The sequence below is a fragment of the Perognathus longimembris genome, chromosome 12 (genome assembly GCF_023159225.1).
Source record: "Perognathus longimembris pacificus isolate PPM17 chromosome 12, ASM2315922v1, whole genome shotgun sequence".
Classification (NCBI taxonomy): domain Eukaryota; kingdom Metazoa; phylum Chordata; class Mammalia; order Rodentia; family Heteromyidae; genus Perognathus; species Perognathus longimembris.
This window is the reverse complement of record NC_063172.1, coordinates 8,722,792-8,750,141: the sequence shown is the minus strand read 5'-3', so window position 1 is coordinate 8,750,141 and position 27,350 is coordinate 8,722,792. Positions and strand designations below refer to the sequence as shown.

Below are 27,350 nucleotides of genomic sequence, written 5' to 3'. Positions count from 1 at the left end.
TGTGATTCAAATAGGCATGGCATTGTGCACCATGAGGCCTTTCAAACCTGGGCTAGCACAGGCTGAGCACATGGGGAGAATCCTGTATGTGAATTCACTGGCAGAGACCAAATTCAAAGCTGCAGCTTGAGGCACCTCTCTACTCTCCCCTTCACTTGGGTGACACTTGATATTAACATTGCTGTGCCTCAACTTGTCCCTGCATAAGTGGGAGCACACCGACTTCCTGAGCAGTGCACACTATTCGGACTGGAGACATAAGATAGCACATTGTGGCTGAGAATGGGGTGCTGGATCGTTGGCTCAAGGAGCTAGCCCTGTGGAGGTATTTGATAATGTGTATCGTAACACTCCTCTGGGAAGAGAGCTCTCTCTAGATCAGGTCCTGTCTCAGGGAAGACAAACCTCATGCAAGAGTGTAGTACTACAGGTTTGGTTCACAGAAGACCTGGAGAAGAATCCCAAGTAGCTGAGAACCTTAGGCAGTCCCCATGGATGCTACAGTTGTAGTACCCACCTCATCTGGTGTCCAAAGAATGGGAAGAGCTTGGCTTAAGGCCTCTGTAAGGTGAGTGTTTTGTGACCATTAATCACGATTATGCACATCAGCAACTTCAGCAGAGGTATCTTGGTGTGGAGGAGTAGGTAACCTTCCTGGGAACTCACATTCCAGCCATACTACAAAGACTACAGGTTTTGAAGCCATGGGGAATCTCAGACTATATTTTACCTCTAGATCTCTTATGGTGGTGTGGCCTTCGACAAGCCATTGTAACTCTTTAAGCTTTAGTTTCCTCATCTCTAAAACAGGCACAAAAGTATACACACTTCACAGGACCTATGTGAAGTTATCAAGAGGCAATGCACCAAGTGTGCCTCTTACACTGCTTGTCCTGCTGCTGGTGCCGGGCAGATGGCAAGGTCCCTGCTTTATGCTGTTCCTGACAGTGTGGGCCACGCCTTGCTACTCAAATGGACCTCAGATTCTTCCTTCCATGCTGAGAAGCTGGGCAGAACAGCAGCTCTCTGGAGAGGGAGCCACAAAGCCCATCTCCGGTCATACCTTTCCCGGCGTTCCTAGGTGGCAGAGGGGGCGCCTCTGAAGTGGGTGATGTGGGCGAGTCTGTGCTCGTGGAGACAAAGATCTGGTTGGTGAAGGCTCCGTAGGAGAGCCGCTGCTTGTCCCGAGGAGTGGCGAACCCTGGCAGTGACAGCTTGTCCTGGGGTGAGATGCTGGAGGAGTGGCAGAAGCTCTGGGGCCTGGGCGAGCGCTCCTTCTTGATTGGGCTCGGCTGGCGGATGAGACAACAGTGGATGAGGTATAACCAGGGACTATGCAAAGGAGGCCGCAGGACGGGCTCTGGATGTCACCTGGGCTCCGGCAGCTCTGCTGTAGGAAGAGGTCAGGAACTGTCCCAGAGCCTCCCAGCCATGCACGACAAGGAGGCCTTTACCCTTTTACTTCCTGTATCCTCATCACTGGCAACCACTAGGGAACACTAGGGTGGGGCAAGCAGAGCATGTGAAGCAGTCTAAGGCCACAGTGAAGGAATGAATACCTTCCCTGTGCAGGACACGTACCCCGCACTCCAGTGTTCTCACCCATCTGTAATACGTTCTCCTACCTTCTTACCCCTGCTTAGATCCCCTCAATCTTCACTTCTCTTCTCACTTTGTCTTTCTAGGAGGCCAACTCATACGCAGCATGGCATCGAGGTGTCCTCTTACATGCCAACCACGCAAGTGTGAACATCCCACCCGAGTTCTAAGACTGCAAACCATTTCCCACTGCTCAGGCGGTGTTGTTGCTGTTGCAGCAGCAAAGGATGCTGTGATGATGTCATTGCCACTCACCTGTCCACGTCAGCAACTGGCCAACATTTGGAGCCCCTGTGGCCTGCCCAGAAGCCAAAAGGTCCTCAAGCTCCTTCCTAGTGAGGGACTCACTGACCTCACTGTAGCACCAACTTCCTAAACGGCCCTGAGCCTGTAGGAAACCTCGCTCTTCTGATACTAAACGTCAGCTTGCATAAAAGCCCGGCCTAGTGTTTCCTTTCCTGACCTGGCCTGCCACAGGGCAGCTTCGCCCTCCAGGAGTACAGTCTTTACACATGGTATTTCTCACTATCCAGACTTCCAGGCTCTGCCAGGCCCCTAGCCATGGCCCATACCGTTCTCCCCCTGGTCAACACCCACCTACCCTGAGAAACCCGTCTTCAGTGCTACTCCCTCGACAGCCATCTGTGCAGTCTGCCAAGGCTGTGGAGCTCAGTCTTCTGGATACTTCGTGGGAATCCTCCACACTTTCCAGGATATTAGCTGTCATACAGGATGACCATTACACCCTTTTCAAGTACTAACTGGCTTCAGGGCCTCTGTCTAATGATTCTTCCCACCTGCCCGGCACCGAGGGACCATCCAGCCACATGGCGATCACTATGAGTGACTTCAAATAGAGTCAAAACTATCTGCATTTAATCCTAGAGTCTGTTTTTACAAGCTCATTGGCTTCACACAAGCTGTTAAACTCTGTTTGTAAACTTCCTCTTCTGTGAAATGGGAACAATAGCAGTAACTCCCACTGGTGTTTGGGAAAGCTGGTCTGAGATTACATAGATGTTGAACAACCTAGTCAATTTAAGTACTCAATAAATAACAACTTTTAGTACTTAGTCATTAGCTGTTTTCAAGGTTAATTTAGTGGCAGTTTGGCTACGTTCCAATGTCCTACACATTTGGTAAAGCATCAGTGAGGGTGTTGCTGTAGGTATTTTTTAGATATGACTATTGCTTGAGACTACTGTTTTTGGTTTACAGTGCCTGTGAGTGGGCTTCATGTAGTGAAGAGCTTAAAAAAAGGGCCAAGGCACAGAAATGGCGGGAGGTGGGTGGGTGGTGGTGGTGGTGGTGGTGAGAATGGCAAAAAAATGCAGCAGTGGTATTCACAAGATACTAGGTTGAAAATGAACTATACAACTCGTGGGTGGGGATGAGAGAGAAAAAGTGGGAGAGAGTGAGGGAAGGGGTTACACTGTCAAAAAAGAAATGTACTCATTATCTGACTTACATATCACCTTTATATTAACAGTAAAACATAAAAATTAAAAAAAAAAAAAGACGAAGGGCCTCCTGGACAGTGAAGGGTTCTGCCTTCGGCCTGAGCTCTGCCACAATTCCTGCTGGGATTTGTTGCCTGCTGGTCCAGCAGCCCTCTCAATCATGTGAGCCAAGCTTAGACAAGGTTTTTTTCTCTTTCTATCCCATTGCTTCAGTTTCTCTGTCAGAAACCAAGTGATGACAATGGTCCTGGTATATCCGTCAGAGGACTCAAACCATCCATCTCACAGGGAGGTGGCTCGGGTCTATGCGGGGAGGGGTGCCCTCTCTTCACACTCACTTTGTCATCCAGATCATCATCGCTTTCGTCCATCTCGTCCTGTCGAAGATTCCACTCATACTCCACGTGAACATGTGGGTTGAACTTGCCAGATTTAGCCTGGGAAAGCTGGAAGGAATGGCCGGTATACACCATTTAGTTGCAATGTCTGAACACTCCAGTCTTACACAAACATCCAGTGGCTCATGCCTATATAATCTTAGCTGCTTCAGAGGCTGAGGATGGGAGTGTCATGGTTAGATCTTAGCCTGGGAAGAAAAGTTTATAAGCCTCCTTCTCAACCCGTACTTGGGTGCAGTGGCATGTGGTAACTATTTGGGAGGTTGAGACTGGAATACTTAAAGTTTCCGGACAGCCTAGACAGAAGACCACGAGACTCTATCTCAATCTTAATGAAAATCTGCAGACATTTGTCATTCATCTAGGATGGAAAACCTCAAATAAGTAGATGGTAGTACAGGCACATCTCAAGCAGGAAGTGAGACTCACTATCTTAAAAATAAGCATAAAAAACTAGGGCTAGAGACGTGGCTTCCTAGCAAGCATGAGGTCCTGAAGCAAATTTCAGTACCACTAAAAAAGGAAAAGAAAAAGTATAGCTGAGAAAGATGGTATATGCCCCTAATCAGTACTTAGGAGACAGAGACAGGAGACTCTCTATTTTGAGGCCAGTCTGAGCTACATAGCAAGACCCTATCTCCAACACAAAACAAGGCAGGCACTAGCTATTCAGGAGGCTGAGACCTGGCTGATCAGTGAGAAGCCAGCTTTGCAGAAAAATCTGCAAGACTTCATCTCCAATCAAGTATCGAAAAGATGTGTTCAAGGTGTGGTTTGAGTGGGAGAGTGCCAGCTGTGAACAAGAAAGCTGGACAAGAGCACGCCGAAGTTCAAGCCCTGGTACTGGCACAAATAAGCAAAGCAAAAGAGAGCAAAAGAAAACACAGAATGAAAAGTACAACGGTCAGGCTTGGAATCTGGTACTCAGCAAAAATCGAGAGAGAATGTGACCTTATTATTATTATTTTTTTTAAAACTATCTCTTCCTTTCCCATGAGTGATGGTTCTGTTTGTCTACTCTGACACTCACGTTACATTTTTCATTAGAATCATCCTAACTCCAGGTCTCAATTATTCAGCAAGAATTGTTGGAGTCAAATGAGGTGAGTGTACAGAATTGGGAGAACAGTGTGTAACACTCTCAAAGCCATTCCCCTCTGAGCTTTACCTGCCAATGGTGGAAGATATAGAAAAAGCCTATTGGCCTGGAAAATATGAAGCATGGCTTCAATTTTCAGTCCTGTGCAGTGAACAACACTTCTCAAATGCACTCCATCTCCAGTGCAACAACTGCACTCAAAACACAAGTGGATGACAAAGGTATTATTTTGCTTTCTTGTTTGTTGCTTTTTGTGGTGCAGGGGGTTGAATTTAGGGCCTTGTGCTTTTGCTAAGGTGTTCTACCCTTTGGGTTGTGCCTCTGGCCCTTTCTTTGCTTTACATTTCAGACAGAATCTTGTATTTTTTTTCTGGGGAAAAAAATCTTAAGACCATAATCCCTTCACCTAAATCTCTCCATAGGTGATAGTTGAGATTAAAGGTATGAACCACTATTTCCTGGCTTATTTCAAGTCTCTCAGAATGACATTTTAAAGAGAGGTGATGACCAGTAAGTGTCTAAATCTACATTCTCTTACCAAATCTTCACACTGGGTAGCTTTTAATCTCTTTGCTATGTCCAAGGCAGTTTCTCCAGCTTGGTTAACTGAAACAAAGGAAAATTATGCTTGCATTAAGTGTCTAGGGAAGAACAATAATTGACCAGCAGGTAACATGCAAGTCTCAGTTTTATTGAACAGATGTTAAAAGATGATTGCTGGTGACACGTGGCCACGCTCTCACCAATGTCCACAGTGGGCTTGCTCCTGAGCAGCAGCTTCAGACACTCGGGCTTGCCGTACATGCTGCAGTAGTGTAGAACCGTGTTCCCCAAGGATGTCTGCTTATCCAGGTTCCCACTGAAAAAAATCACAATATTACAAAGAAATGACTCTACAACTCTAGGAGACAGTTGCTATTTTAAAATGTATAAACTGCTTATTTCTGTATTTTTCCATTTAGTACATTTGGAGCAGGGCTGAACTCAGGTAACAACTGATACTTCAGAATGTGAAAGTGTGAATGAATAAAGGAATATAGGTGTGTATATCATGTTCTTTTTTTTATTTTTTGGCCAGTCTTCAGGCTTGAACTCAAGGCCTGAGTACTGTCCCTGGCTTCTTTTTGCTCAAGGCTAGCACTCTGCCACTTGAGCCACAGTGCCACTTCTGGATTTTTCTATATATGTGGTGCTGAGGAATCGAACCCAGGGCTTCATGTATACGAGGCAAGCACTCTTGCCACTAGGCCATATTCCCAGCCCCTGTATATCATATTCTTATATTTACTTATTTTTGTGATGAGAGTCAAACTTGGTCTTATACAACATAGGCTGGCTTCAGATTGGTAGTTTTCCTGTATTAGCCTCCCAAGTAGCTAGGACAAGAGGTGTGTGCCGATGTAGCTGGGTGCTTCTTCCTATGCTAATAACTGACACAAACTTAAAACCGTATTACAAACAGGGCAAATGATAATGTTTCTACATTATATCCAAATTTATAAGAAACATTATATAATGGTAATAACATTCAGAATTGATATGAGTCCCTAGTAAATCACAGAGAGTAGTGTTTACATGAAGTACTTCAGTGAATCTTTACACCTACCCGACAAGGTACTAAGAATAGCTTCCATTTTACAGATGCAGAACCTAAGGCATGGAGAGGCTGAAGTGCTTGCTTTATCAGTAATCGAGACAGGGACAGGGGAATGGGGATTTGAACATAGTCTATCTCTGAAGCCAATGCTCCTCTTAACCACTATGCCATTATTCCCTCTAAGGAAGAGGCCTGGACCTATATATAATTAGGCTGTGTCCATGAACCATTCTTCCTACTTGGGTTCAACTCCCCTCCCTATTGATTATTTGCCCCAGATAAGCTCCACTCCTCCTCAATCTTCCTCTTACAGAACAGGTGATATTGATCAAGATGTACTGTACTTACAAACTAACGAGTTTGTTCAGTTGCAACTCAACTGAAACTCTTACACCCACTTTACAGATGAAAAAAAAAAGGAAGAAAATGAAAAGAATCCAGCAGAGGCACATCTCCTGAGTTCAGCATTACAGGCCTAACAGCATGTCTCTCATTTGAACTAGCTTGCTATCTTCTATTAAATAACACACAAATATAGCTGACCTGTACTGTTCAAACTTCTCTTTCGGTCTTTCCTAACACAGTAGTATTTTGTTGTTGTTTGTTTTGTGCTAGTCTTGGTCCTTGGATTCAGAGCCTAGGTGTTATCCTTGGGCTTTTCTTGCTCAAGGCTAGGACTCTACCACTTGAGCCACAGTCTCTCTTCTGGCCTTTTTCTTGGAGGGGTGGGTGTTAACTAGAGATGAGTATCAGAGACTTTCTTGCTCAGGCTGACTTCAAACCTCGATTCTCAGATCTCAGCCTCCTGAGTATCTAGGATTACAGGCAATAGCCCCCAGTGATAGGCAGTATAGCTGGTTTTTAGGCACACGGATAGGATTTCACATTTACTGTGGCCAGGCATTAGCAAACTATAACCTGCAGGACACAGAAGGTGCATTACTTTTGTAAACCAAGTTTTACCGGCACACAGCTATGTTCACTCATTCACATATTGTCTATGGCTGTTTTTATACCACAATGGTCTGCAAAGCCTTAGATTCTATATGGCTAATTAAAAAAAGTCTACTATGTTATGATCCAGGCCACTAATAGGTCTGGTGTGTACTAATTTATGAGTCATATTTGCTTAATTCCATGGAGAAAAGAAAAACTTTACCAGTTTTGTACAAGGAAGTCAACCAAATGGAGAGACGTGTGGTCGGCAGTTCGGACGGCGAGGTGGAGGGCTGTCTCCCCGAGCTCCTGGGAGGGGAAGGACAAGTAGAAACATGGAGATTCACAATGCCTGTTTGACCCTAGCAGCTTCATTTAACATCAGATACCTTAAGTAGGTAATAAAAGCACCTTTCACTCTCAGATTCTCTTGGTTTAGACACGTGCACCCAATCAGTATACAAAAACCTCATTATATGCTGTTAGAGTAACAAAAATGGTGGTTTAAACTGATTTTTATTTTACGTTCTATGATCTTGGCAAGGCCTTACCTGCCCAGGCTCAAGCAGTGGCTCCATTAGCTCTACTCCTTCTGCATAGACTTGAACCAGTGCAAGTAAGTCCCTGGATTTAATGGCCTCAAGCAACTCATTCAGCTTAGCTGTTGGGGAGGAACAGGTCTTCCTTGAGAACTTATGGTCCACATATTTCGCAGTGATGTACTCTTTCCGTATGGTCCTAAAAGAGAACAAAACCAAACCACCAGAGAATCATTTTCCAAGAGCCAAGAAAGTTTCAGATCTTCCCGACAAATATTTCTTTTCACCAGGAGTTATTTTAATGAAGCTAGATTTTAGACCAAGTTACTACAATAAAGGCACACTGACAAAATTAATGGGTACACAAATCATAGATTTCTTTTCTACCTCAATCAACAGCATGAGAAATATGCTCTTAAAACTCCAAACTCAGAAACACACAAGTATATAAAGATATTTAAAAATGTAGAGGCAAATAAAAAGTTTTCAGAGCCCTATAGAGAGGGTTTTAGTCTTGTTGTAATATAACTCCTGTTTCCCGAGTGAGTGGCCTGAGAAAGGCTGCCATGCTAACAGGCCCACAGTGAGCTCCCCAAAGCGAGACGAGCTCTTCCTCCCTGCACAAGTTCCCAACAGGAGGCACAAGGCTCAGAGAGGCATGTTTTTGTACATAACTACCCTCTACCTCAGCTCAAAAGGTCTTAAGGAGAACTGACATAAGTGTGAGAACAGAACCGAAGTAGTCCAGTACTTACTCTATCACCTTGTAGGGAAGAGGAAAATGGAAGTCAGATCAGAGAAAATGGCAGACAAGACAGGGAGAGAGAACCAGGGTTCAGATGGTACTGCTTTGACATTCCAGATACTGTTGTACCTGAAGCTCACCCCTTGAACTGCCCGGTAATATAGAACCACGACTAAAAAGACTGAAGGGAGCTTGCATTCAAATCATACACCCGCAGTATGCCAGCTGTGTGAGCCTGGGCAAAATACTTCAGCTTCCTGAGCTTCAGTTTTTTCCACATCTCACTGGTGTATTTTACAGCATCTATTCATAATTCTTTCCTTACAAGGCAGCTCTAACATGAGATACGAAAAATTTCTCACTCACAAACAGCCACTGCACCTGTGGTAGTGGCCGGTATCTCCCACGTTCTACAGCCCTCTTTAAAACGGTGCTAGTGCCTTTTCTTCCCCTCCTGGTTGGTAGTCAAGAGACAAGCTAGGTGACAAGGGCACAAGACTTGAGGTCTTTTCTCACCTTTGTGTGGTGACTTGTTGCTTCTGTGGAAGATGTCACACTCACACTTAGGTCAGAGCCCTTTCAGGATAGCCACAGCCCAAGCTGTAAAGAGGCCCCAGAGAGCAGAAAGAAGGTCCCAAGCCTGGCTTCTGAAGGTCCTGCTGCAGTGACTCCCACAGTGAGAAAGGCAGTGATTGTGTGGAGTGCAAATGCTTGATTTGGCTCTGATATCACTTGCCATCCCAGGGATCCTGGCTAAATGAAGTTCTTACTGTGCCTCAGTTTTGTCTTCTTTAAAGTATTAAAAGCCATACCTACCTTCCAGACTAAAAATAAGGGTCTAAGTGACAGTGGACTGAAACCTCTGAAACTGTGATACCCCCCCTCCACCAATCTGTTTTCCCTAGCATCCTGTGACAGTAATGGCAATGTGACTAGCATAGAAAATCTACTGAAAAAATGTGACTAATCCTGACCATCTGGTTCACAAGCCGTTTGAACTGGCTTGAGGGAGGAATTTGGAAAAGTCTGGAGAAGCAGGCCAGAAAAAGCTAATGCTATATAAGCAGAGCAATAAGGATAATTCTGGTGGGATCTCAGAAGATCAGAATGACAGTAGAGAGTAAAGATTGTATTCACACAGTTCAGATGGGACTGAGGAATCTGCTGGCAACTGGGCTAGAGGCCATTCACGTTACACTTGTCTACATTTTGTCCATATCCTAAGGAGTTGAATTTAAAGGTTATGAACCAGTTATCTGGAAGAAATTTCTAGGTAGTGCAGCAGTCAGGAAGTGGCATGAATATTGCTAGGTTTACACTGAGAACTGGTAGTAAAAAGCAGAGCATAAGGGTTTTTAAAAACCTGCAATTTGGGAAAGGAAAAGTATTGAAAGTTATAGGGAAAGTGTGATTGCTAAAGAGATTAGTGACATTAAAATGAAGCCTTGTACTTCTCATCAGAGTAACTGGAAAGATGCCTTGGGGGTATCTCAAGAATTGATCAGGTCCTGCCCATTACAGGTTCTGGGATCTGAAGGTAAAATGGGTTTTAGAGAGTTTGCTTTGGGAAGAGAGGTCTAGTTCTGGGTATCCTGCTCACACAGGCAGTGTAAATACCGCAGCTTTAGTCCAAGCAGGCCTGGCGACTTTTCAGGTTGTTAGTGGACCTAGGCTTCAGTCATGCGATGCTAGTTTTGCAGGCATGCAGAATGCAAGTGCTTAGGTAGGGTGATGGAGGATTCCACCCAGACTTCAAAGGCAGGCTAGGAGGTCAGGCAAGGGATGGCAGGATTGGAGTTCCTGAAAGAAGCCCCTGAGAGGGCAATGCTTTCTGAGGTTGTGAGGGTGAAACTGAAGCTGTATGAACGAACAAGACTTTAGGGGACAGAGACAGAATATAGTTTGTATATAAAATGTTCCCCTGGACTCAAAGTCATGGTCGCCAGATATTAGTGCTAATGAGGGGTGACTGATTCCATCATGGACTAAGCCATAGATGGGTTCATGGCTGAATGTCTATCAGGAAATGGGATTGGAGGAAGTGGGTCATAGGGAAGTGTGCCTTTGAATGGTATGCGTCTTGTCCCTGACTTGTCTGTTTCCTGGCTGCCATGAGGTGAACAGCTTTCCTTTACCACACTGATACCATGATATTTTGACTCAGGCTCATAGCAACGGAGGGGGCAAACCCCAGAAACTGGAAACCCCAAAAGATCTCTCCACTTTTAAGTTGTTTATATATTTTGTCACAGCAATGTGAAACTGTCTAACATATTTGTTGAAGCCTTCTGTACTATCTCAAATCTATTCGGTAGGATTTGATATTGAATTCAGGGCCTTGGACTTGGTAGGCAAGTGCTTCACCACTTGAGCCATAACCTAGTGCTATTAGGAAAAGATTATCATCAAATTTAGACAAAATTAAGTTTCTGGATCAAAGGAGTATGCATACTTCTCCATACTTAGTACCTCCTTTCCCCAAAGCAATCTATTTTCTATACTGTCTTTTTTAAAAAAATTAAACAATAACCCTAAAAATCGTCTCAAATGAAAACAATGGAAGGTTCATTTTTCTCACATCTACATAGATAGCATTCTACTGTTTGGCTATACTACAGACTAGTTATTCAATGGTCACTTGCTATTTTTCTTAATCTTTTTCTATCATAAAATAGGAATAAATTTCCAGAAGTGAGATAATTAACCTCAAGAGTTAATAGATTTATAGCTTTGTTAAGTATGGCTGATTTGTTTCTCATACTCTATCATTTTGTATTTTTACTTGCTACATATTGGGCAGGAAATCTGTTTCCTCAGAGCCTTGTTGAGTGCACTATTGAACATTTGGAATTTTTCCAATCTCGTGGGAGTCTACTATTGTCATTGTATCGTATTATTTTATCACAACTTACTGTGACTGAGAGATAACTCTCCTCATAAAGGTCTGTGCTCTACATAGCATGAGCTTGCCTGCAAACACCTAAGGGAAGGTGCTGGTGAAAATAATCTGTGTTCCAGAAACACATTCAAAACATTTGCTATTCCCTGATAATGGGAGAAATACAACCACTAAAATACTGGGGAGGATAGAAAACCAATTATGATGTGGTCAAATATTCAATATATTACAAGTACTTACATATCACTTGAAGGAGTGGGTTTTGGTGAAGGGCTGGGTAAATTTGCTTCCATAATATCATTAAAACTATTGTTTCCTACATTCTTGGCCAGCTGTAACAGAAACAAAACACACTATGGTAAGCACAAGCTCTTTACTATAGTTAAAACTTTCCTATTATTTTGCTTTTGAGACTTTGGAGATATATTTTCCCTCACTGATCTCTGTTCAGTCAAAATTTACTGAGCATTTATTAATGTGCCAGGCAGTGAACTTTTAGGAAAGGTAAACCATGTTCCCTTCCCACAGGTATTAAGAGAGAGTCTAGTGAGATCATGCCAATGACAAGAAATAATGTCTATAAATATGTGCTAAATGCCAGAAGAGACAAGGAGCTGGTCTTAAAGTCATACAAACAATCTGAGATCACACAGAGCAGGCTCCACATGAGTCTAATCTAAACTCCCAATGGGCACAAACACTAACACCTTTTCTATTCATTTTCATACATTCATTTAATATTGACCAAAGGAGAAAGCAGGATTGCTTCCTATTTGGGCACATGGTAAGATGCTGGGGAGGGTAGCAAGAGAGGAAGAGGATTTTGTTCTGGGCTCAAGATCATTCCAAGAAAATTTGTTCTGAAGGGCCTTTATCTAAGATTAATGCAAAATGTAAGGAATATTCATGCAAGTGGGTGTTTGGGTAGAAAACTGGGTCTATGATGTGGCAAATGCTTAGTATTTTATTGTTCTATGTCTAGATGTCAACTTAGATCTTGTTTTCACAGGTCAAAGAGATGGTATGGCACCAGTCCTATACCAAAGGAAAATGTGTTTCAGGAATTAGGCCTGCGCTTTTCTCTGAAATGCTAAAGTGAAATGAAGAGGTCAGGAGCAGCATAATTCCCTCCTTGCCAAGTGAGAAGGCTCATACGACACAAGACACATCATTGCTCAGTGGGTGCTCAACAGGGCAAGCCCTGCAGCTGGTGGCTAATTGCCCTAGCCTTTTCTCCAGCTTTTGTGAGCTCCAGTTCACTCAGATTCTGCTCAAGGGACACTGAGGAGTTCCACTTGCCTTAACAAATTTCACTCTTAAAGTCCTGTCAATGAAGACAATGCTAAGTGGGCCTATTACCAGGATCAATTTAACTTGGACCTTAAGAGGACTTCAAATTTGGTTGAATCATGATGGGCGGGGAAGTGATTAGAGGAAACAAGTTTAACTATCCATGCCTCTTTCATATATTGTAACACTAAGCACCACAATTCTACATACACTTTATTTCTTTACTACTAGAAGTAGTCATAGATTCAGAAGTAACTAATCTTGTGGTAGTTGGGAACAGGTCATTTTCAATTCATGGGTACTTTATTAGAACACAAGCTGAAAACAAAACTGGGAAAAACTTTCAATCACTACTTTTAATAACTGAAACCAATAGGTGGTAAAGGGAGCATGTGATTGTGATTGTGATTACAGGGAACCATAAAGAAACCTATTCCTGGGGCTGGGGATATAGCCTAGTGGCAAGAGTGCCTGCCTCGGATACACGAGGCCCTAGGTTCGATTCCCCAGCACCACATATACAGAAAACGGCCAGAAGCGGCGCTGTGGCTCAAGTGGCAGAGTGCTAGCCTTGAGCGGGAAGAAGCCAGGGACAGTGCTCAGGCCCTGAGTCCAAGGCCCAGGACTGGCCAAAAAAAAAAAAAAGAAACCTATTCCTAAAGAAAAAAGTAGCTTTGAAGTCCATCCCCAAAGAAAAGAACCAGTTGCAGTATGAGTCACTATTTCTTCAAACAGGAAATAGGAACTAGTAAGTCTTACACATCACACAAGTTAAGTTTTAAACATTTAAGGAAATACATGCAATTTAGGAATAAGAATTCTTTGTACTGAACACAAACAAAAACCACAAAGCAATATTTTAAATATATTCAGGACAACAAAAGTTCTCTTCTGAAGTACAGGCCAAGACTTACCAAGAGTTCAGAAGTTCCTAATTTGTCTAGTTCCAAAGACTGAATTCGAGAAATGTGAACACCCATTTCCCTGTGGATTCCAGAACATTCTATACACGTCAAAATACCCAAGTTGGTTGAAAGCCACGTGGGTTCTGTAGAAAAGATTTAATGAAACAAATAAGGTATTTAACTTTGTATGCCAAATATAGAGAAAACTAAAATAGTAGTCAGACTTGTTAAGAATTATTAAGAGGGAAAGATTTTAAATGGAAGACATAGATGCTTGTGGTTTAGCCTAGGGACTAATACAAAAGTTTCCCTTCCACACTGAATTGAAAACACAATCCTGCCTTTATCCCTGTAGATTATCTGAGAAACCTGTTTCCTAGGAGATCCTCAGCAACATCCTCAGGATTTACAGTAAGGTTAATGCCACTGCAATCCCTGACAAGGGAGGCGAAGGCCTTCAGTCCTGCAACTGGGGCCTGGATTCTGCAGCTGCCATTAGTCCAGTTTCAGCAGAACAAAAGCTTTACCCCCCCAGTCTCGGCTATGGCTTCTCCTTACATTCTTCCTGACAATAAGACAGCTATAAATACTGAGCATTAAGTGTCTTCCAGTGCCTTATGACATTTTTCAAAGGACTCCCCCAGAACAGTGGCACAATTACTTCTGCCCCACGAATGTCATTTCTTTTGATTGGTCAACACCTCAGTATTCACTACTCCTCTGCCACTGTCTTGTAGCACTAGGGTTTACATATCAGGTTTACATGACAGTCAACCTGAGACTCTTTTCTGAGGTGCTGTGACATCTGATGTGGTAAAGTCCACTAGGTAGAACAATGAGCATACCATAACGCTTAAGAACACTAGGTTTAGGCTGGGTAATTAGCTCAGTGGTAGAGTGCTTGCCTAAGATACATAAGGAACTGGGATTCAATCTCTAAGCATCACAAATATTTTTTTAAAAAGCAAAACAAAAACAAAAGAACACCACATTTTGTACCTGTGTTCAACCCCCAGTTGCAGGTGTGTGATCTTAAACAAGTAACCTCTCATTTTATGAGGATATTAGTATCTTGCTCACAGAGCTTCTGAGGCTACAACATGATCATATAAGCAAAACATCTAGCACATTCCTGGTATAATGGACACAAACCACAAGTGTTAGCTGTTGTCAGTGTGTCGGTAATACAGAAGTCTGTGGGAAGGTGACACTCCTATGGCATCAAGAAGGAAGAAGAGTCATGTGTCACATCCCAACCAATCCCTACCCATTATTTTGTCAACTACTTATAATGGAGGTATATTATTCCTTTTTAAGGGTGAAGTGTTTGCAGACTACAATAGACAAGAGCTTGGTAGGAGACTGTCCTGCTTTGAGTAGCAGACTTATGACTGAAAAACATGGACACCAAGTCCTATGTGTCCCCCTTACGCCTATGGTTTTTATTTAACTGAACGTGGTAGGAAAGGGAGCCCTGTGGCAGGCAACCATTTTGGAGGACAGGTAGGAGCTTTCCAGGTAGAGAGAACAGTGTATGTAAGAGCAGCTCAGGGAATGTTCGTGTTGGGAGCACACACTGTGTGCGTGTCTAAGTGTGTCCACAGGAGATGAGACTTTAAGTAACGACAGGAAAAGAGGCCATCGACAGGCCAGTTCAAGTATGGGGAAGGCTACCTGATGAGCCACAGTCACAGCACACGTCATTCCCGGGGAGCCGCTGGACATCTTCAATGATGGCTTTTGTCAAGTCTTCCAAGCTGTTCTCCCCTGTGCTCTGCTCACCACGAAAGGCCATGGTTAGAGCCTCTTCTTTGCTATTCGTCAATACTGATATCCACCTGTGATCAACACATCGGGGAAGGCCTTTAGAAAGGACTGGCCATTCTTTTCTGTCCTCATTTAAAAAAATAGCAATAAAGTGAGGAAAATGGGGAGACTAAATTTGACGGGACAACATAAAGAATGTGTGCTAGGTACTAGGTTCAGTCCTCAACAATACAAACAAATGTACTCTCATGCAAAAAGGAATCGAAAGCAACACGTAGAAAAACATCAGGAAGTGGACTAGATGAGAAAAAGCCAGTGTTAAACCGGGACTTGCACGAATACACACACGTGTTCCTGTGTGGACAGAATAAAGCGAAAGCCAGAGAGGAGAGGGCACAGAGCAGGACCAACCCAATGTAAAGAATGAGACAAAAATGTGAGAAATAAATCTGAGAACTCGGCAAAGGCATCTCTTCCCTGGAAGTCCATGTCTACAGGAACACCAAGCTATGCATAAAATCAAATGCTTAACAACAGGGCATTGATTATTATATTTTATGTGTGTGCGCCAGTCTTGAGGCTTGAACTCAGGGTCTGGGTACTGTCCATGAGCTTTTTTTGCTCCAGCCTAGCCCTCTACCTTGAGGCACACCTCTACTTCTGGCTTTTTTGTGGTTAAATGGAGATCAGAGTCTGATAGAATTGTCTGCCCAGGCTAGCTTCAAACCATGATTCTCAGATCTCAGCCTCCTGAGTACTAGGACTTCAGGTGTGAGCCACTTGAGCCTGGAAAAATTCTGATAAAATAATCATAAGATAGATATTCTAAGTTTCAAATAATGTTTTGATGACACAAGAAATAATCATAAAGTTTAATTCAAACATTAAGATAAAACCTGTTACATGATATAATCTCAAATTCAAAGATATGCATATATTAGGTATTTGTGTTTGGGAGCAAAGGCTGAAGGAAGTTTCAACAAACTATCAGTATGGTTTTTCTGTTTCTCTTCAAGAAGAAACTAATGGGGCTGGGGATATAGCCTAGTGGCAAGAGTGCCTGCCTCGGATACACGAGGCCCTAGGTTCGATTCCCCAGCACCACATATATAGAAAACGGCCAGAAGCGGCGCTGTGGCTCAAGTGGCAGAGTGCTAGCCTTGAGCGGGAAGAAGCCAGGGACAGTGCTCAGGCCCTGAGTCCAAGGCCCAGGACTGGCAAAAAAAAAAAAAAAAAGAAGAAACTAATGGAGGATTGCTTAATTACATGTTTTTCTGTAATTCTCCAAATCTATGAATCTGTATTACTTTCATGAATGAGGAAAAAAAACCAAATGTAATTTTTGGAAAGAAGGTGAAAAATATAAGCCATTGTTTTTATGTTCTTAATGGATAGCTATTTGCTCTCAAGTGAAAACAGTGAGACTCAGATGGAGTGCAGACTCAGATGGAGTGCTGTTTACTTGGTATGCAATAGACAGGACACTACGATGGCTACTAAGAAAAGCACTTTCTATGGCAAGTTTACTAAGAAAAGCACTTTCTATGGCAAGCTTCTGAGTAACTGACAGAAACAGCATGAGAACTGAAAGACAAACCAGGCTGCTTACAACATGCGAGTGCAAGGCACACCTTTGACCCTAGGTGGCGCTCACCTTCAGTGATCTATGAGAAACCTTTCTTACTATGATGCAGAAACTGGACTACATCCTAACCAACAGCTTGGGCCTGAGTCAGTTAATACATTTTAAATAATATAATTTTTAAAACTATTTTCTTTCAGGAAGTGGTGCTGTGGCTCAAGTGACACAGCACTAATCTTTGAGCTGAAGAGCTCATGGACAGCACCTAGGCCCAGAGTTCAAGCCCCACACTGACAAAAAACAAATACATAAACAAACATTGTTGGGGCTGGGAATGTGGTTTAGTGGCAGTGCTTGCCTAGCATGCATGAAGCTCTGGGTTCGATTCCTCAGCACCACATAAACAGAAAAAGGCGGAAGTGGGCGCTGTGGCTCAAGAGGTAGAGTGCTAGCCTTGAGCAAAAAGAAGCTAGGGACAGTGCTCAGGCCCTGAGTCCAAGCCCCAAGACTAGCAAAAACCAACCAAACAAAAACACCTATTTTCTTTCAAACTAGAATCTAAGAATTATTTTTATTAAAAACAATTCAAGAAACTGGGTTCAAATAATAAATAACTATACTGTATTCTCCTCTCCCTTGACTAAATTCTCCATTTTGCTTTCCTCAAAAACTACTTTTGGCTATCAGTCATATGGACTAGTATCTTCCATACGCCAAGTAATATTTTTTTTCTTTTCTTTTTGCCAGTCCTGGGGCTTGCACTCAGGGCTTGAGCACTGTCCCTGACTTCCTTTTTGCTCAAGGCTAGCACTCTACCACTTGAGCCACAGCACCACTTCCGGCCTTTTCTGTTTATGTGGTGCTGAGGAATTGAACCCAGGGCTTCATGCGTGCAAGGCAAGCACTACCAATAGGCCACCTCCCAGCCCTATTTATAAGTTTTGAAACAGACCCTTCCAAGGGCACCAGGCTAGGGTTTACAAAGACCTTCCTTCTTAAGGAATCCAGAAAGGTTCTGATCTAACCCACAGTTCTAAGCTAGACTGGGAAGAAAAGCTACTTTTCTTGACCTCCTTTTCAAAGTTCCTTTCATTATACACTTGCTTCTTTCTTCCAGGACTCATGATTTAAAAAAAAGAAATGAAGTTTGTTGTGAAAATCAGAAAACATACACTTAAAGAACAATTAATTTACTAGAGGAAGCAATTCAAATTTGGTGAGATGCAATGGCTACATTTATTTCAAAAAAATTCAAATTCTTTTAAAGTAACATGCATACCATAAGGTATAAAAGACAATATAGTACATAATTTTATTAGCATACTTGAAAAGTTGGTTAAGAGTTTTCAAGGCACAAGAATAAACTGCTGCTGTGCTAGGAGTTTCCTACACTTTACTCTCTCTGAATTCCCCAAGTGAGATCTGAAATCCCCATCCACTGTTGCACACTGATATGATGAGCTGCTTGAAGCACAAAAGCCATGGGTGTGCAGAGCCTACATTAGAAGCCACATCTGTGACCTTCAAACACAGGTAGTACCTTTTTGTACCTGCCTCTTTCTTCCTCGAGAAGGAATTTCCTCACTTAATTTCAGTGGACATTTTCCCACAGACAGGGCACTCAATGATGCCCCATGTAGACCTGGAGGCAAAAGAAGAAACTGGGGCTTCCCTCCCGGCACCAAAAGAGATCCAAAGTACAAAATGTGCACTTATTTCCATATGGGTCCAGCAGCCCCAGCCCAGAGAGCAGCACAGCCCACAGGCAAAGCAGTGTCTACTAAAACCGGTACAGAATTACCTATAAATCACAAAAATAAGATATTGAAGGCCTGGGCTTGAGACACAGGGCACAGAGATGAAGTGGATCTGCCCTCTGCCTTACACATCTCTCACCTGTCTTCGATTTATAGCTCTGAGGAAGGGGAAAGAGGAAAGAGTGGAACCAGGGTAGGCAATATTCCAATGTGGTTATGGAATGGTCTGGGTTGAAATCCTAGCTAAACAGGACTTGTCTGAACATGGCACGATGTGCCTGTCTCCTCAGGTGCACATAGGGGTAAAGGCTTCTGCTTCCCATGGGAGAGAATGAATAAGGCAGAAGATAGACTTCCGGTATGATGTCAGTAAGTATCATGAGAATCTGGATGACAGTCTTCCCCTGTCTTCCTTTCCCATTTGGTTCCTAGTTGCCACTCCATCTGTCAGCTCTTGATTAGTAACATGGAATAGTCCTGTGGCTCCTCCACACTGGGATCTCAAAGTATTTACAATGTTTTGTAGCCAGCTCAGATCCATCATACTCTAGAAGGTCACTTCTGGGCAACAAATCCAGGAGCCCATCAGGGTGTTTGACCTGAGTGTGGGCTGCCCCAGCACATGGCCTCCTTGATCCTGGCTTAGTGCTCCTTCAGGGTAGGGCTCCATGCAATCTACTGTGGTATTCTCAGTGCTTGCAGCACTCTTGGCCATCTGGTGCACTCCTGATGGAGGAGCTGATAATGGATCTCACTCTTCCTTTTCCTTTCTTTCCTTTCTCAGTGATTTTCTTCTTTGCCATTTTCCCAATCCTACATACTTTCTATCCATTTCCTATTCTCCTTCTGTTCCCTTGTGCAACACTCAAGAGAAGTGAGTATGTGCGTGATATAGAGAGAAGGAAGATGGGTTGTAAGGCAAAATGGGTGTGACCATCACCTGTAGTGCTCTGGATGTAATTAAGGAAGGAAGAGTAATTAATGTTCGTAACAGTTGACCCAAACTACTCCAAGAACTTGCTAGATATAAGAAAAATGTGGGCTGGGTGCTGCAGATACATGCCTGTATTCCTAGCTACTCAGGAGGCTGAGATCCTAGTTCGAAAACCATAGTTTGAAGCCATCCAGGGCAGAAAAGCCCAAGAGATCCTTATATTCAATTAATGAGCAAAAAACAGCAGTAGAGGTGTGACTCACATGACAGACTAGTAGCCTTGAGCAAAAAAGCAAAGCAGGAGTGCAAGAGGCCAAGTTCAAACCCCAGGTCTGAAACACTACAAAATAAAACAACCAAGCAAAAGGCTTAAATTGCTGCTCTTCTACCAATGTATGCAGCTGAGAACCTAATAGCAATACCACTGCATTTGGCAGTTGTGGTAGGCTACTGGGCTACGAATAAAGCTGGCTTGGGATGGAGATCAAGTAGTTGGTGACGCCTAACCTGGCTCTTTCTCACTGTGCACAGCTCCCTTTACTTGTGCAGCACCGGGCCAGGCTCCTCTACTCCCCTCAGGGGAACAGTTGGGCATCTGGTAGACAGGCTCAGGTATTTGGCAAGTGCAGGTAGCACGATTAAAAGCTGCATAAGCACAGTGATTTCTCTTTCCTCAAGAAGCTCTCAGTCTCAAGAGGCTGAGGATGTGCACCAGAGAAGTGCAAGACAGTGTGTAGGGGTTGCAGGCCGAGAGAGGAAGTCAGAGCTGGAGGTGCAAAGGCTTAATTAAGCCCAACTCGCAGTAGATACCAGCAGAAAGAAGTATAGTAGGAAGGTCCAGAGTCAGAAAAGGAGATTGACAGGCACTCAGAGCAGTTCCAAACACTGTTTTCAATTTATGTCATTACGCTATTATTTCGAAACTACTTACGCTACATAATCTTGCTCATCTTCTGCCTGAAAGTGATATGTCCTATTATCTGAAATACAAAAGAAAAAACAAAGTGAACCTTCAGAATAATACAGATTTTTAAGTTCCTGAAAAACAAAAAACACATGCAGTAAAAGTAGTAATTTGGTATCATTTTATTTTTATACCACTATGTTTCAGCAGGTAAACAATTCACTGTCAGTATTTCTTTCTTAAGTACAACAGGAATACAATAAAATACCACAACTACTGAGTACACCTTAGGCACCTCTTCTTAACTAGAGGGAAGAAGGGAAGAGACTGAGCATGTCAGTGTCTCCTTACCAGAAATCACTGGGCCTCCATTACTCTGACCCTGAGGATCCACAAGCAGCTTAACTCTGCCCTTGTCCCCCATGCTAAGCTGTTCTCTTGCTGAACTAGGTTCCACGAAGAAAGGCTCAACCTCTGTCACCAAGGACAGGAGGGAGAAGGCTGGGAAGGTGTGTGTTCACAAGGAAGTTCTTTCTTTTCTTTTTGGTCTGAGATGGGGATTTGAGCTTAGTACCCAATGCTTTCAGTCACTGGCTGGTATTCTACCAACTGGTCATGCCTCCAACCCCAAGGAAGTTTTCAAGGCGGCTTCAGCATAGTCAGGAGAACATTTACTCAACAATTCCTATGTGATCTGTTTTAAGACCCTCACCTTCCCAAGGCAGACAGTATGCATGCCAGGATACCACAACACTAAGTGGCAGAGCACCTGCATGGCAAGCACAAGGCCCTCAGCTGCAAAACCTCCAGAAATGCTAAAAAATGTCAAATCGGACACTGCCAGGTCTTCCCAGCGACATATGGGCTCAGCACACTTGAGATCCGAGGAAGTGGGGTAAGAGGGTGCTCACCCAGAGGCTTGGTTACTCATGAAGCTGAGGCAGGAACACCGCTTCTTTGATCTCACGAATTCAACACTAGATTGGCCAACCCAAGGGGAACCCAGTCTCAAAACAAACCAAATAAGCAAGAAAAAGAAACTTCAGGGGTCTTCCCAGAGCTGCACATGCAGGAAGAACCAGAAGCTGTATGGAGGACAAGGAGGAGGTTTGCTTGGGAAAGCTATTGCTGCTTTAATCTGTAGAGAAGAGAAATGTGGTCTCAGAACCCACACTAAACAAATGTTCTGAAAAAGAACTAAGGTGGTCAGGTGCCGATGGCTCATCACTAAAATTCTAGACGCTTGGGAGGCTGAGATCTGAGGATCATAGATCAAAGCCAGCTCAGGGAAGGAAAGTCTGTGAGATTCTTATCTCCAATTAACCACTGAAAATGGAGCTGTGGCTCAAGTATTAGAAAGCTAACCTTTAGCGAAAAAGCTCAGGGACAGTGCCCAGGCCTTGAGTTCAAGCCCTGGAATTGGCACAAACCCAAATGCACACACAGAAAACCCAGAAAAGGAGAGAGGGAGGGAGGGAACTCACGTGATATGAGGTCAAAGGACTTCTTGTCCTCAGCATTTGGTTTCACCTGGCAGGTGAGAAGGTTCAACTTAGCTGGCTGCCTGTTAGACTGGACAAAAGAGACAAGAAGTTAATGTGGTTTTACTGTCTTATACCATACCAGGGTCACAAGGACTGTTCATGGCCACAAGAATACACTGTAGCTAGATTTGGAATTCTACATCTCATTAAAGGAGGAAAAGAATTTATGTGCTCTATATAACATCTTTTAATTGTACCTAATTTCCTGGTGGTTGATCAGAATGGAATCAATAACAACCCTGGCAGTGAAGACTGGGAAAGTTCTGTAAATGCACTATGGGAAGCTCCACAATTCAAGCAGTAGCTGGCACTTCCAAAACCGTATCTTACTGTGACACGTAGCCATGCTGTGATTCATTCTAATTCACGATGATTCCAGTGATCAGTTATCCCAAACTTGGAATTCCAAGTATTCCCCAAATTTGGTGGCAATTACAATATACATTACTTCTCTTAGAAGTAGTAAGATAGGAGAGAGGAAGATGGCGCCACCACAGTAGGGAGGCACCCCAACTCGCTCCAACTGAATAGCAAGCTGGGAACTCCAGCACCCAACATCCCATCAAGAACCCAGCAAAACCAGCAGCCAGAAGCAGTGGAGAAATGCAGGAAATGAAAAGGAACAAAAAAAGAAGAGCCTATAAGCTGCACAGAGCTGGAGAATCTCCGGGGTACCCTCCTCCCACCCACCGACCCTGGCCCGAAAAGGGCCAGGCTGGGAAAGGGGACCAGGCGAACGGCAGACTCGACTGCCGAAAAGTCACGCCGGGAGCGCAGAGTCCAGACAGCAGAACTCCACGGACCCCAGGGGGAGCGTGGACCTAGACAGACGGGGGCGACGGGAAGTTCGGGACCGCACAGCTGGGATCGGACGTGAGTGGCAGGGGAACCAAGCGGTGCAGAAGGGGAGAGCCGGGGTCACCACCACCAAACGACCGTTCGCTGCACCCCACCCCCGAAAGGCCAACGGCAGCGGGGGACACACACACACAATCCAGGACCAGTGAGTTCCCCATTGCCCCCTCCCCCAACGGGAGACCAGCTGTCAGAGACCCAAGCCCTGCAGAGAAGCTAGGTCTCCCTCCCTCCCCCTTCCCACCCCGAGGGAACAAAGAACCCCTAAATCAGGCCACAAAAGGTCCCTTCAGACTCTGGGAAGACACAGGAGCTAGCAGGGGAGGGGCAGAGCAGTGCCAAGGCAGCAGAGGAGCCTGAACCGGAAGCACGGGCCCCGCCCCCTTCCCAACAGAGGCCAGGGGACAGCCGGCAGTGCAAGCCCTACCCCAGGCACCTAGACCTCGTGGACTTTTTCAACAAAAGTCACAGGTGCGCTGGTGGGCAATACCAGCCCAGCAGGGACACCTGGGCCCGATCACGCATCCTCCTCACAGCGGAGGCGCAGTCTGTGGGCGCTAACCCACTTGATCCCACTGGGCCCACACATACCGCCCCCCACAGCAGACTGGCGGGAGGGCGCAACACAACCCAACACCCCGGGGCTCGCTCTGGTAGGCATGCCCCGCACAGGTGGGCAGGGCCCCCCAGCGGCAGCGCCCGCTGTGGTGGGCGCACATCGCACATGAGGGCAGAGCCCACCAGCGGCAGGGCCCACTCAGGAGCATTTCGCACAAGTGGGTGGGCCGCACCTCAACAACACCGGCCCCCAAGCGGTCCACACAGGAAGGCGAACCGCCTGAGAGGTGAGGTCCTCTGATCAAGATACAGAGTGGAAAAAAGAACCAAAGAAGAGATAAGCCTCCACGCCACGCTGAATCAGCGACCAGCAAACCCCCACCAGGGGCACGCTAGGGTCAGCACAACACAGCGGCAGGACACTGCCCCGCAGAGAAAGAAACAGAACCTACCCACCCCCAAGTGCAGGGAGGGTGACCACCCCGGCAACAACCGAGACGGTCACACTCACCCATTGGGAAGTAAGGATCAACAGCCAGGCTCAAACCCAGAGCCAGGACACAGACAAGTCTCCCACTGATGGACCAGCGGGAACCAGCACAAAGCCAAACCAGGGAAGCCACCCACAGATCTCCAGATGCGCAAATCACAAGGAAATATAATGAGCTTCGTCAAAGGGCAAGCCAACTCGCCAGCTCCAAAAAGCAGCATGACTGGGCTGGGAATATGGCCTAGTGGCAAGAGTGCTTGCCTCCTATACATGAAGCTCTTGGTTGCATTCCCCAGCACCACATATATGGAAAACGGCCAGAAGGGGCGTTGTGGTTCAGGTGGCAGAGTGCTAGCCTTGAGTAGGAAGAAGCCAGGGACGGTGCTCAGGCCCTGAGTCAAAGGCCCAGAACTGGCCAAAAAAAAAGGCAGCACGACTGAAGAGGAGATGGAGAATAAAAAAACAACTGAGGCCATGTTAGCAGAAATGATGGAAAGCCTCAGAAACGAAATCAGAAAACAATTCCAGGAGTTTAGAGTGGAAGTCTCGAAGGACATCCAGGAAGCCAAGAAAGAAACGGAAGCAAAAATGGATACAGTGCAAACCTCCATTAAAGAAGACCTTAACATCCTGAGAAGCAAAATGCATGAAAAAATAGATTCAAAATACAACTCTTTAAAGGAAGAAATTTCCATGATCAGAGCTGATCTGGCAACCATAAATAGCTCTCTGACATCCATAAACTCCGCAATTGAATCCACAGCACAAAGAATTGACGATATTGAATCTAGAATCTCTCTCTTGGATGATGATGCAGCCGATAAGAACCAGAAAATTACCACACTCCAAGAAATGGTAAAGCTGCAGGGCAGACTAATCCAGGAGCTAGTGGACAAAGACAAGAGATATAATCTGCACATAATTGGAATAGAAGAAAAAGCCGAATACTAGCAGAGGGCTTCAACATATTTTCAATAAAGTTATTGCAGAAAACTTCCCCAATCTCACAAGGGACCCCATCCAGGTAACCGAAGCCTATAGGACACCTGGCAGACCAGACCCCAGAAAAGCCACGCCAAGGCATATAATATTCAAGACTTCAGATCTCAAGAATAAAGAGCAAATTCTGAATGTAGCCAAAGCGAAGAAAGAAATTTATTACAATGGGAAGAGGATCTGAATAATAGCAGACCTCTCCACACAAACCTACCATACGCGAAGAGAGTGGAAGAACACCATCCAAGTTCTACAGGCCAACAATATGCAACCTAGGATTAAATATCCAGCGAAGCTGGAGTTCATATTCGAGGGGAAAACCAGATCTTTCCATAGCAAAGAGGATCTACAGGAGTATGTGAATAAAAAACCAGCCCTACAGTGAATTCTAAGAGGGGAATCCCACCCAACAGAAATCGTACAGGACACACAGACAGAAACAGAAAGAAACTACAATAGCCAGAGCCTGACAGAAAGAACAGCTCACTAAAGACAAGGGAAAAAAAAGAGGAAAAACAGCCCAACAAGAAAATGGAAGGAGAACAAACACCCTTATTCTTGATCTCTTTAAATATAAATGGTTTAAACTCTCCGATAAAGAGGAGCAGACTGGCAGAATGGATCCGCAAACAAAAAGTTGCCATCTGTTGTCTACAAGAGACCCACCTTACAGCAAGGGATAAAAACAGGCTCCAAATGAAAGGATGGAGCAAGATCTTCCAAGCAAATGCACCTACCAAAACGGCAGGAGTAGCCATCCTGATCTCAGACAAGTTGGACTTCTCATTAAAATCAACTCAAAAAGACTATATTTTAATACAAGGAAAAATCCAGAATCAAGACATCACGGTGATAAATGTATACTCACCAAACAAAAGAGGCCCTACATATGTCAAGCAAATTCTCATAGAACTACAGAACAAGACAGACCCAAACACAATCATAGTGGGTGACTTTAATACCCCACTCTCTCCAAGAGAAAGATCCAACACCCAGAGGATTAGCAAGGGAGCTGAGGACCTAAGTAACACCATTTTCCAAATGGATCTGACAGATCTATACAGAATCTTCCACCCTACAGAGACCCAATACACCTTCTTCTCAGCAGCACATGGATCATACTCCAAAATAGACCATGTCATAGCCCACATAAAGAACCTCAGCAAATACAAAAGTATTGACATCATCCCATGTATTATATCTGACCACAGTGGATTAAAGGTAACCCTCAATAACAACGGTAAACACAGAGGCTATACACATTCTTGGAGGCTAAACCCCACACTGTTATCCAACACTTGGGCCACAGACCAAATTAAAGATGAGATCAACGAATTCATAAGCCACAATGACAATGAAAACACATCACAAAGAAACCTATGGGACACAGCTAAGGCAGTACTGAGGGGCAAGATCATTGCCCTCAGCACTCACATTAAAAGAATGGAAGCAGAGCAGGTGAATAACCTCACGAGGAAACTAAAACAACTGGAGAAATAAGAAATGATCGAACCTAAAATGACTAGGAGGAGAGAGATCACAAAGATTAAAGAAGAGATAAATCTGACTGAAAATAGAAAGACCATTCAACAAATAAATAAGACTAAAAGCTGGTTCTTTGAGAAAATAAATAAAATTGACAGACCCCTCGCAAGACTTACAAAAAAAAGAAGATACTCATATATGTAAAATCAGGGACTCCACCGGAAAAATTACAACAAGTACACACGATATTCAAACAATTATAAGGAACTATTTCCAGAACCTCTACTCACTAAAAAACAATAATTTTACAGAAATGGATCAATTCTTAGAGAAGTATAAACTGCCCAAACTGAACCAAGAAAAAAATAAATCAACTAAATAAACCAATAACTTACAGTGAGATACAGGGGGTAATCAAGAAACTCCCAACAAAGAAAAGCCCAGGCCCAGATGGACTCACCAACGAATTCTATAAAACCTTTAGTGAGGAGCTAATACCAATACTCCTCAAACTCTTCCGCGAAATAGAAACAGAGGGAGAAATCCCAAACTCATTCTGTGAAGCTAATATCATACTCATTCCCAAACCAGGCAAAGACCCAACAAAAAAAAGAGAACTATAGACCAATATCACTAATGAACACAGATGCAAAGCTCCTCAATAAAATATTAGCTAACAGGATCCAGAAACTGATCAAAAAAATTATACATCATGACCAAGTAGGCTTCATCCCACAGTCACAAGGATGGTTCAACATCCGTAAATCAATCAATGTAATTCACCACGTAAACAGAACTAAAATCAAGAATCACATTGTTATCTCAGTCGATGCCCAAAAAGCCTTTGACAAAATACAACATCCATATTTATTAAAAGCTCTGGAGAGAACAGGAATAGATGGAACATTCCTCAAAAACAATAAAAGCCATATATAACAGACCAACTGCTAACATCATATTAAATGGAGAGAAACTTAAATCATTCCCCCTAAACTCAGGAACAAGGCAAGG

The 27,350-nt window shown here is 44.0% G+C and overlaps 1 protein-coding gene across 4 annotated transcripts in view; it reads right to left on the bottom strand.

The window, feature by feature from the left end:
• Positions 1–27,350, bottom strand: part of Asap1 (ArfGAP with SH3 domain, ankyrin repeat and PH domain 1) — a 292,770-nt gene that overhangs the window by 29,318 nt on the left and 236,102 nt on the right. For all 4 annotated transcript variants that reach the window (XM_048358418.1, XM_048358420.1, XM_048358419.1 and 1 more), the window contains exons 14-24: positions 21,896–21,983; positions 20,439–20,487; positions 15,142–15,305; positions 13,477–13,610; positions 11,513–11,604; positions 7,641–7,827; positions 7,313–7,398; positions 5,300–5,415; positions 5,095–5,162; positions 3,398–3,505; positions 1,064–1,292 (exon numbers count right to left, since the gene is read on the bottom strand). In XM_048358418.1, coding sequence (XP_048214375.1) covers positions 1,064–1,292; positions 3,398–3,505; positions 5,095–5,162; positions 5,300–5,415; positions 7,313–7,398; positions 7,641–7,827; positions 11,513–11,604; positions 13,477–13,610; positions 15,142–15,305; positions 20,439–20,487; positions 21,896–21,983 — 1,321 coding nt within the window. The remainder of the gene's footprint in view (positions 1–1,063; positions 1,293–3,397; positions 3,506–5,094; positions 5,163–5,299; positions 5,416–7,312; positions 7,399–7,640; positions 7,828–11,512; positions 11,605–13,476; positions 13,611–15,141; positions 15,306–20,438; positions 20,488–21,895; positions 21,984–27,350) is intronic.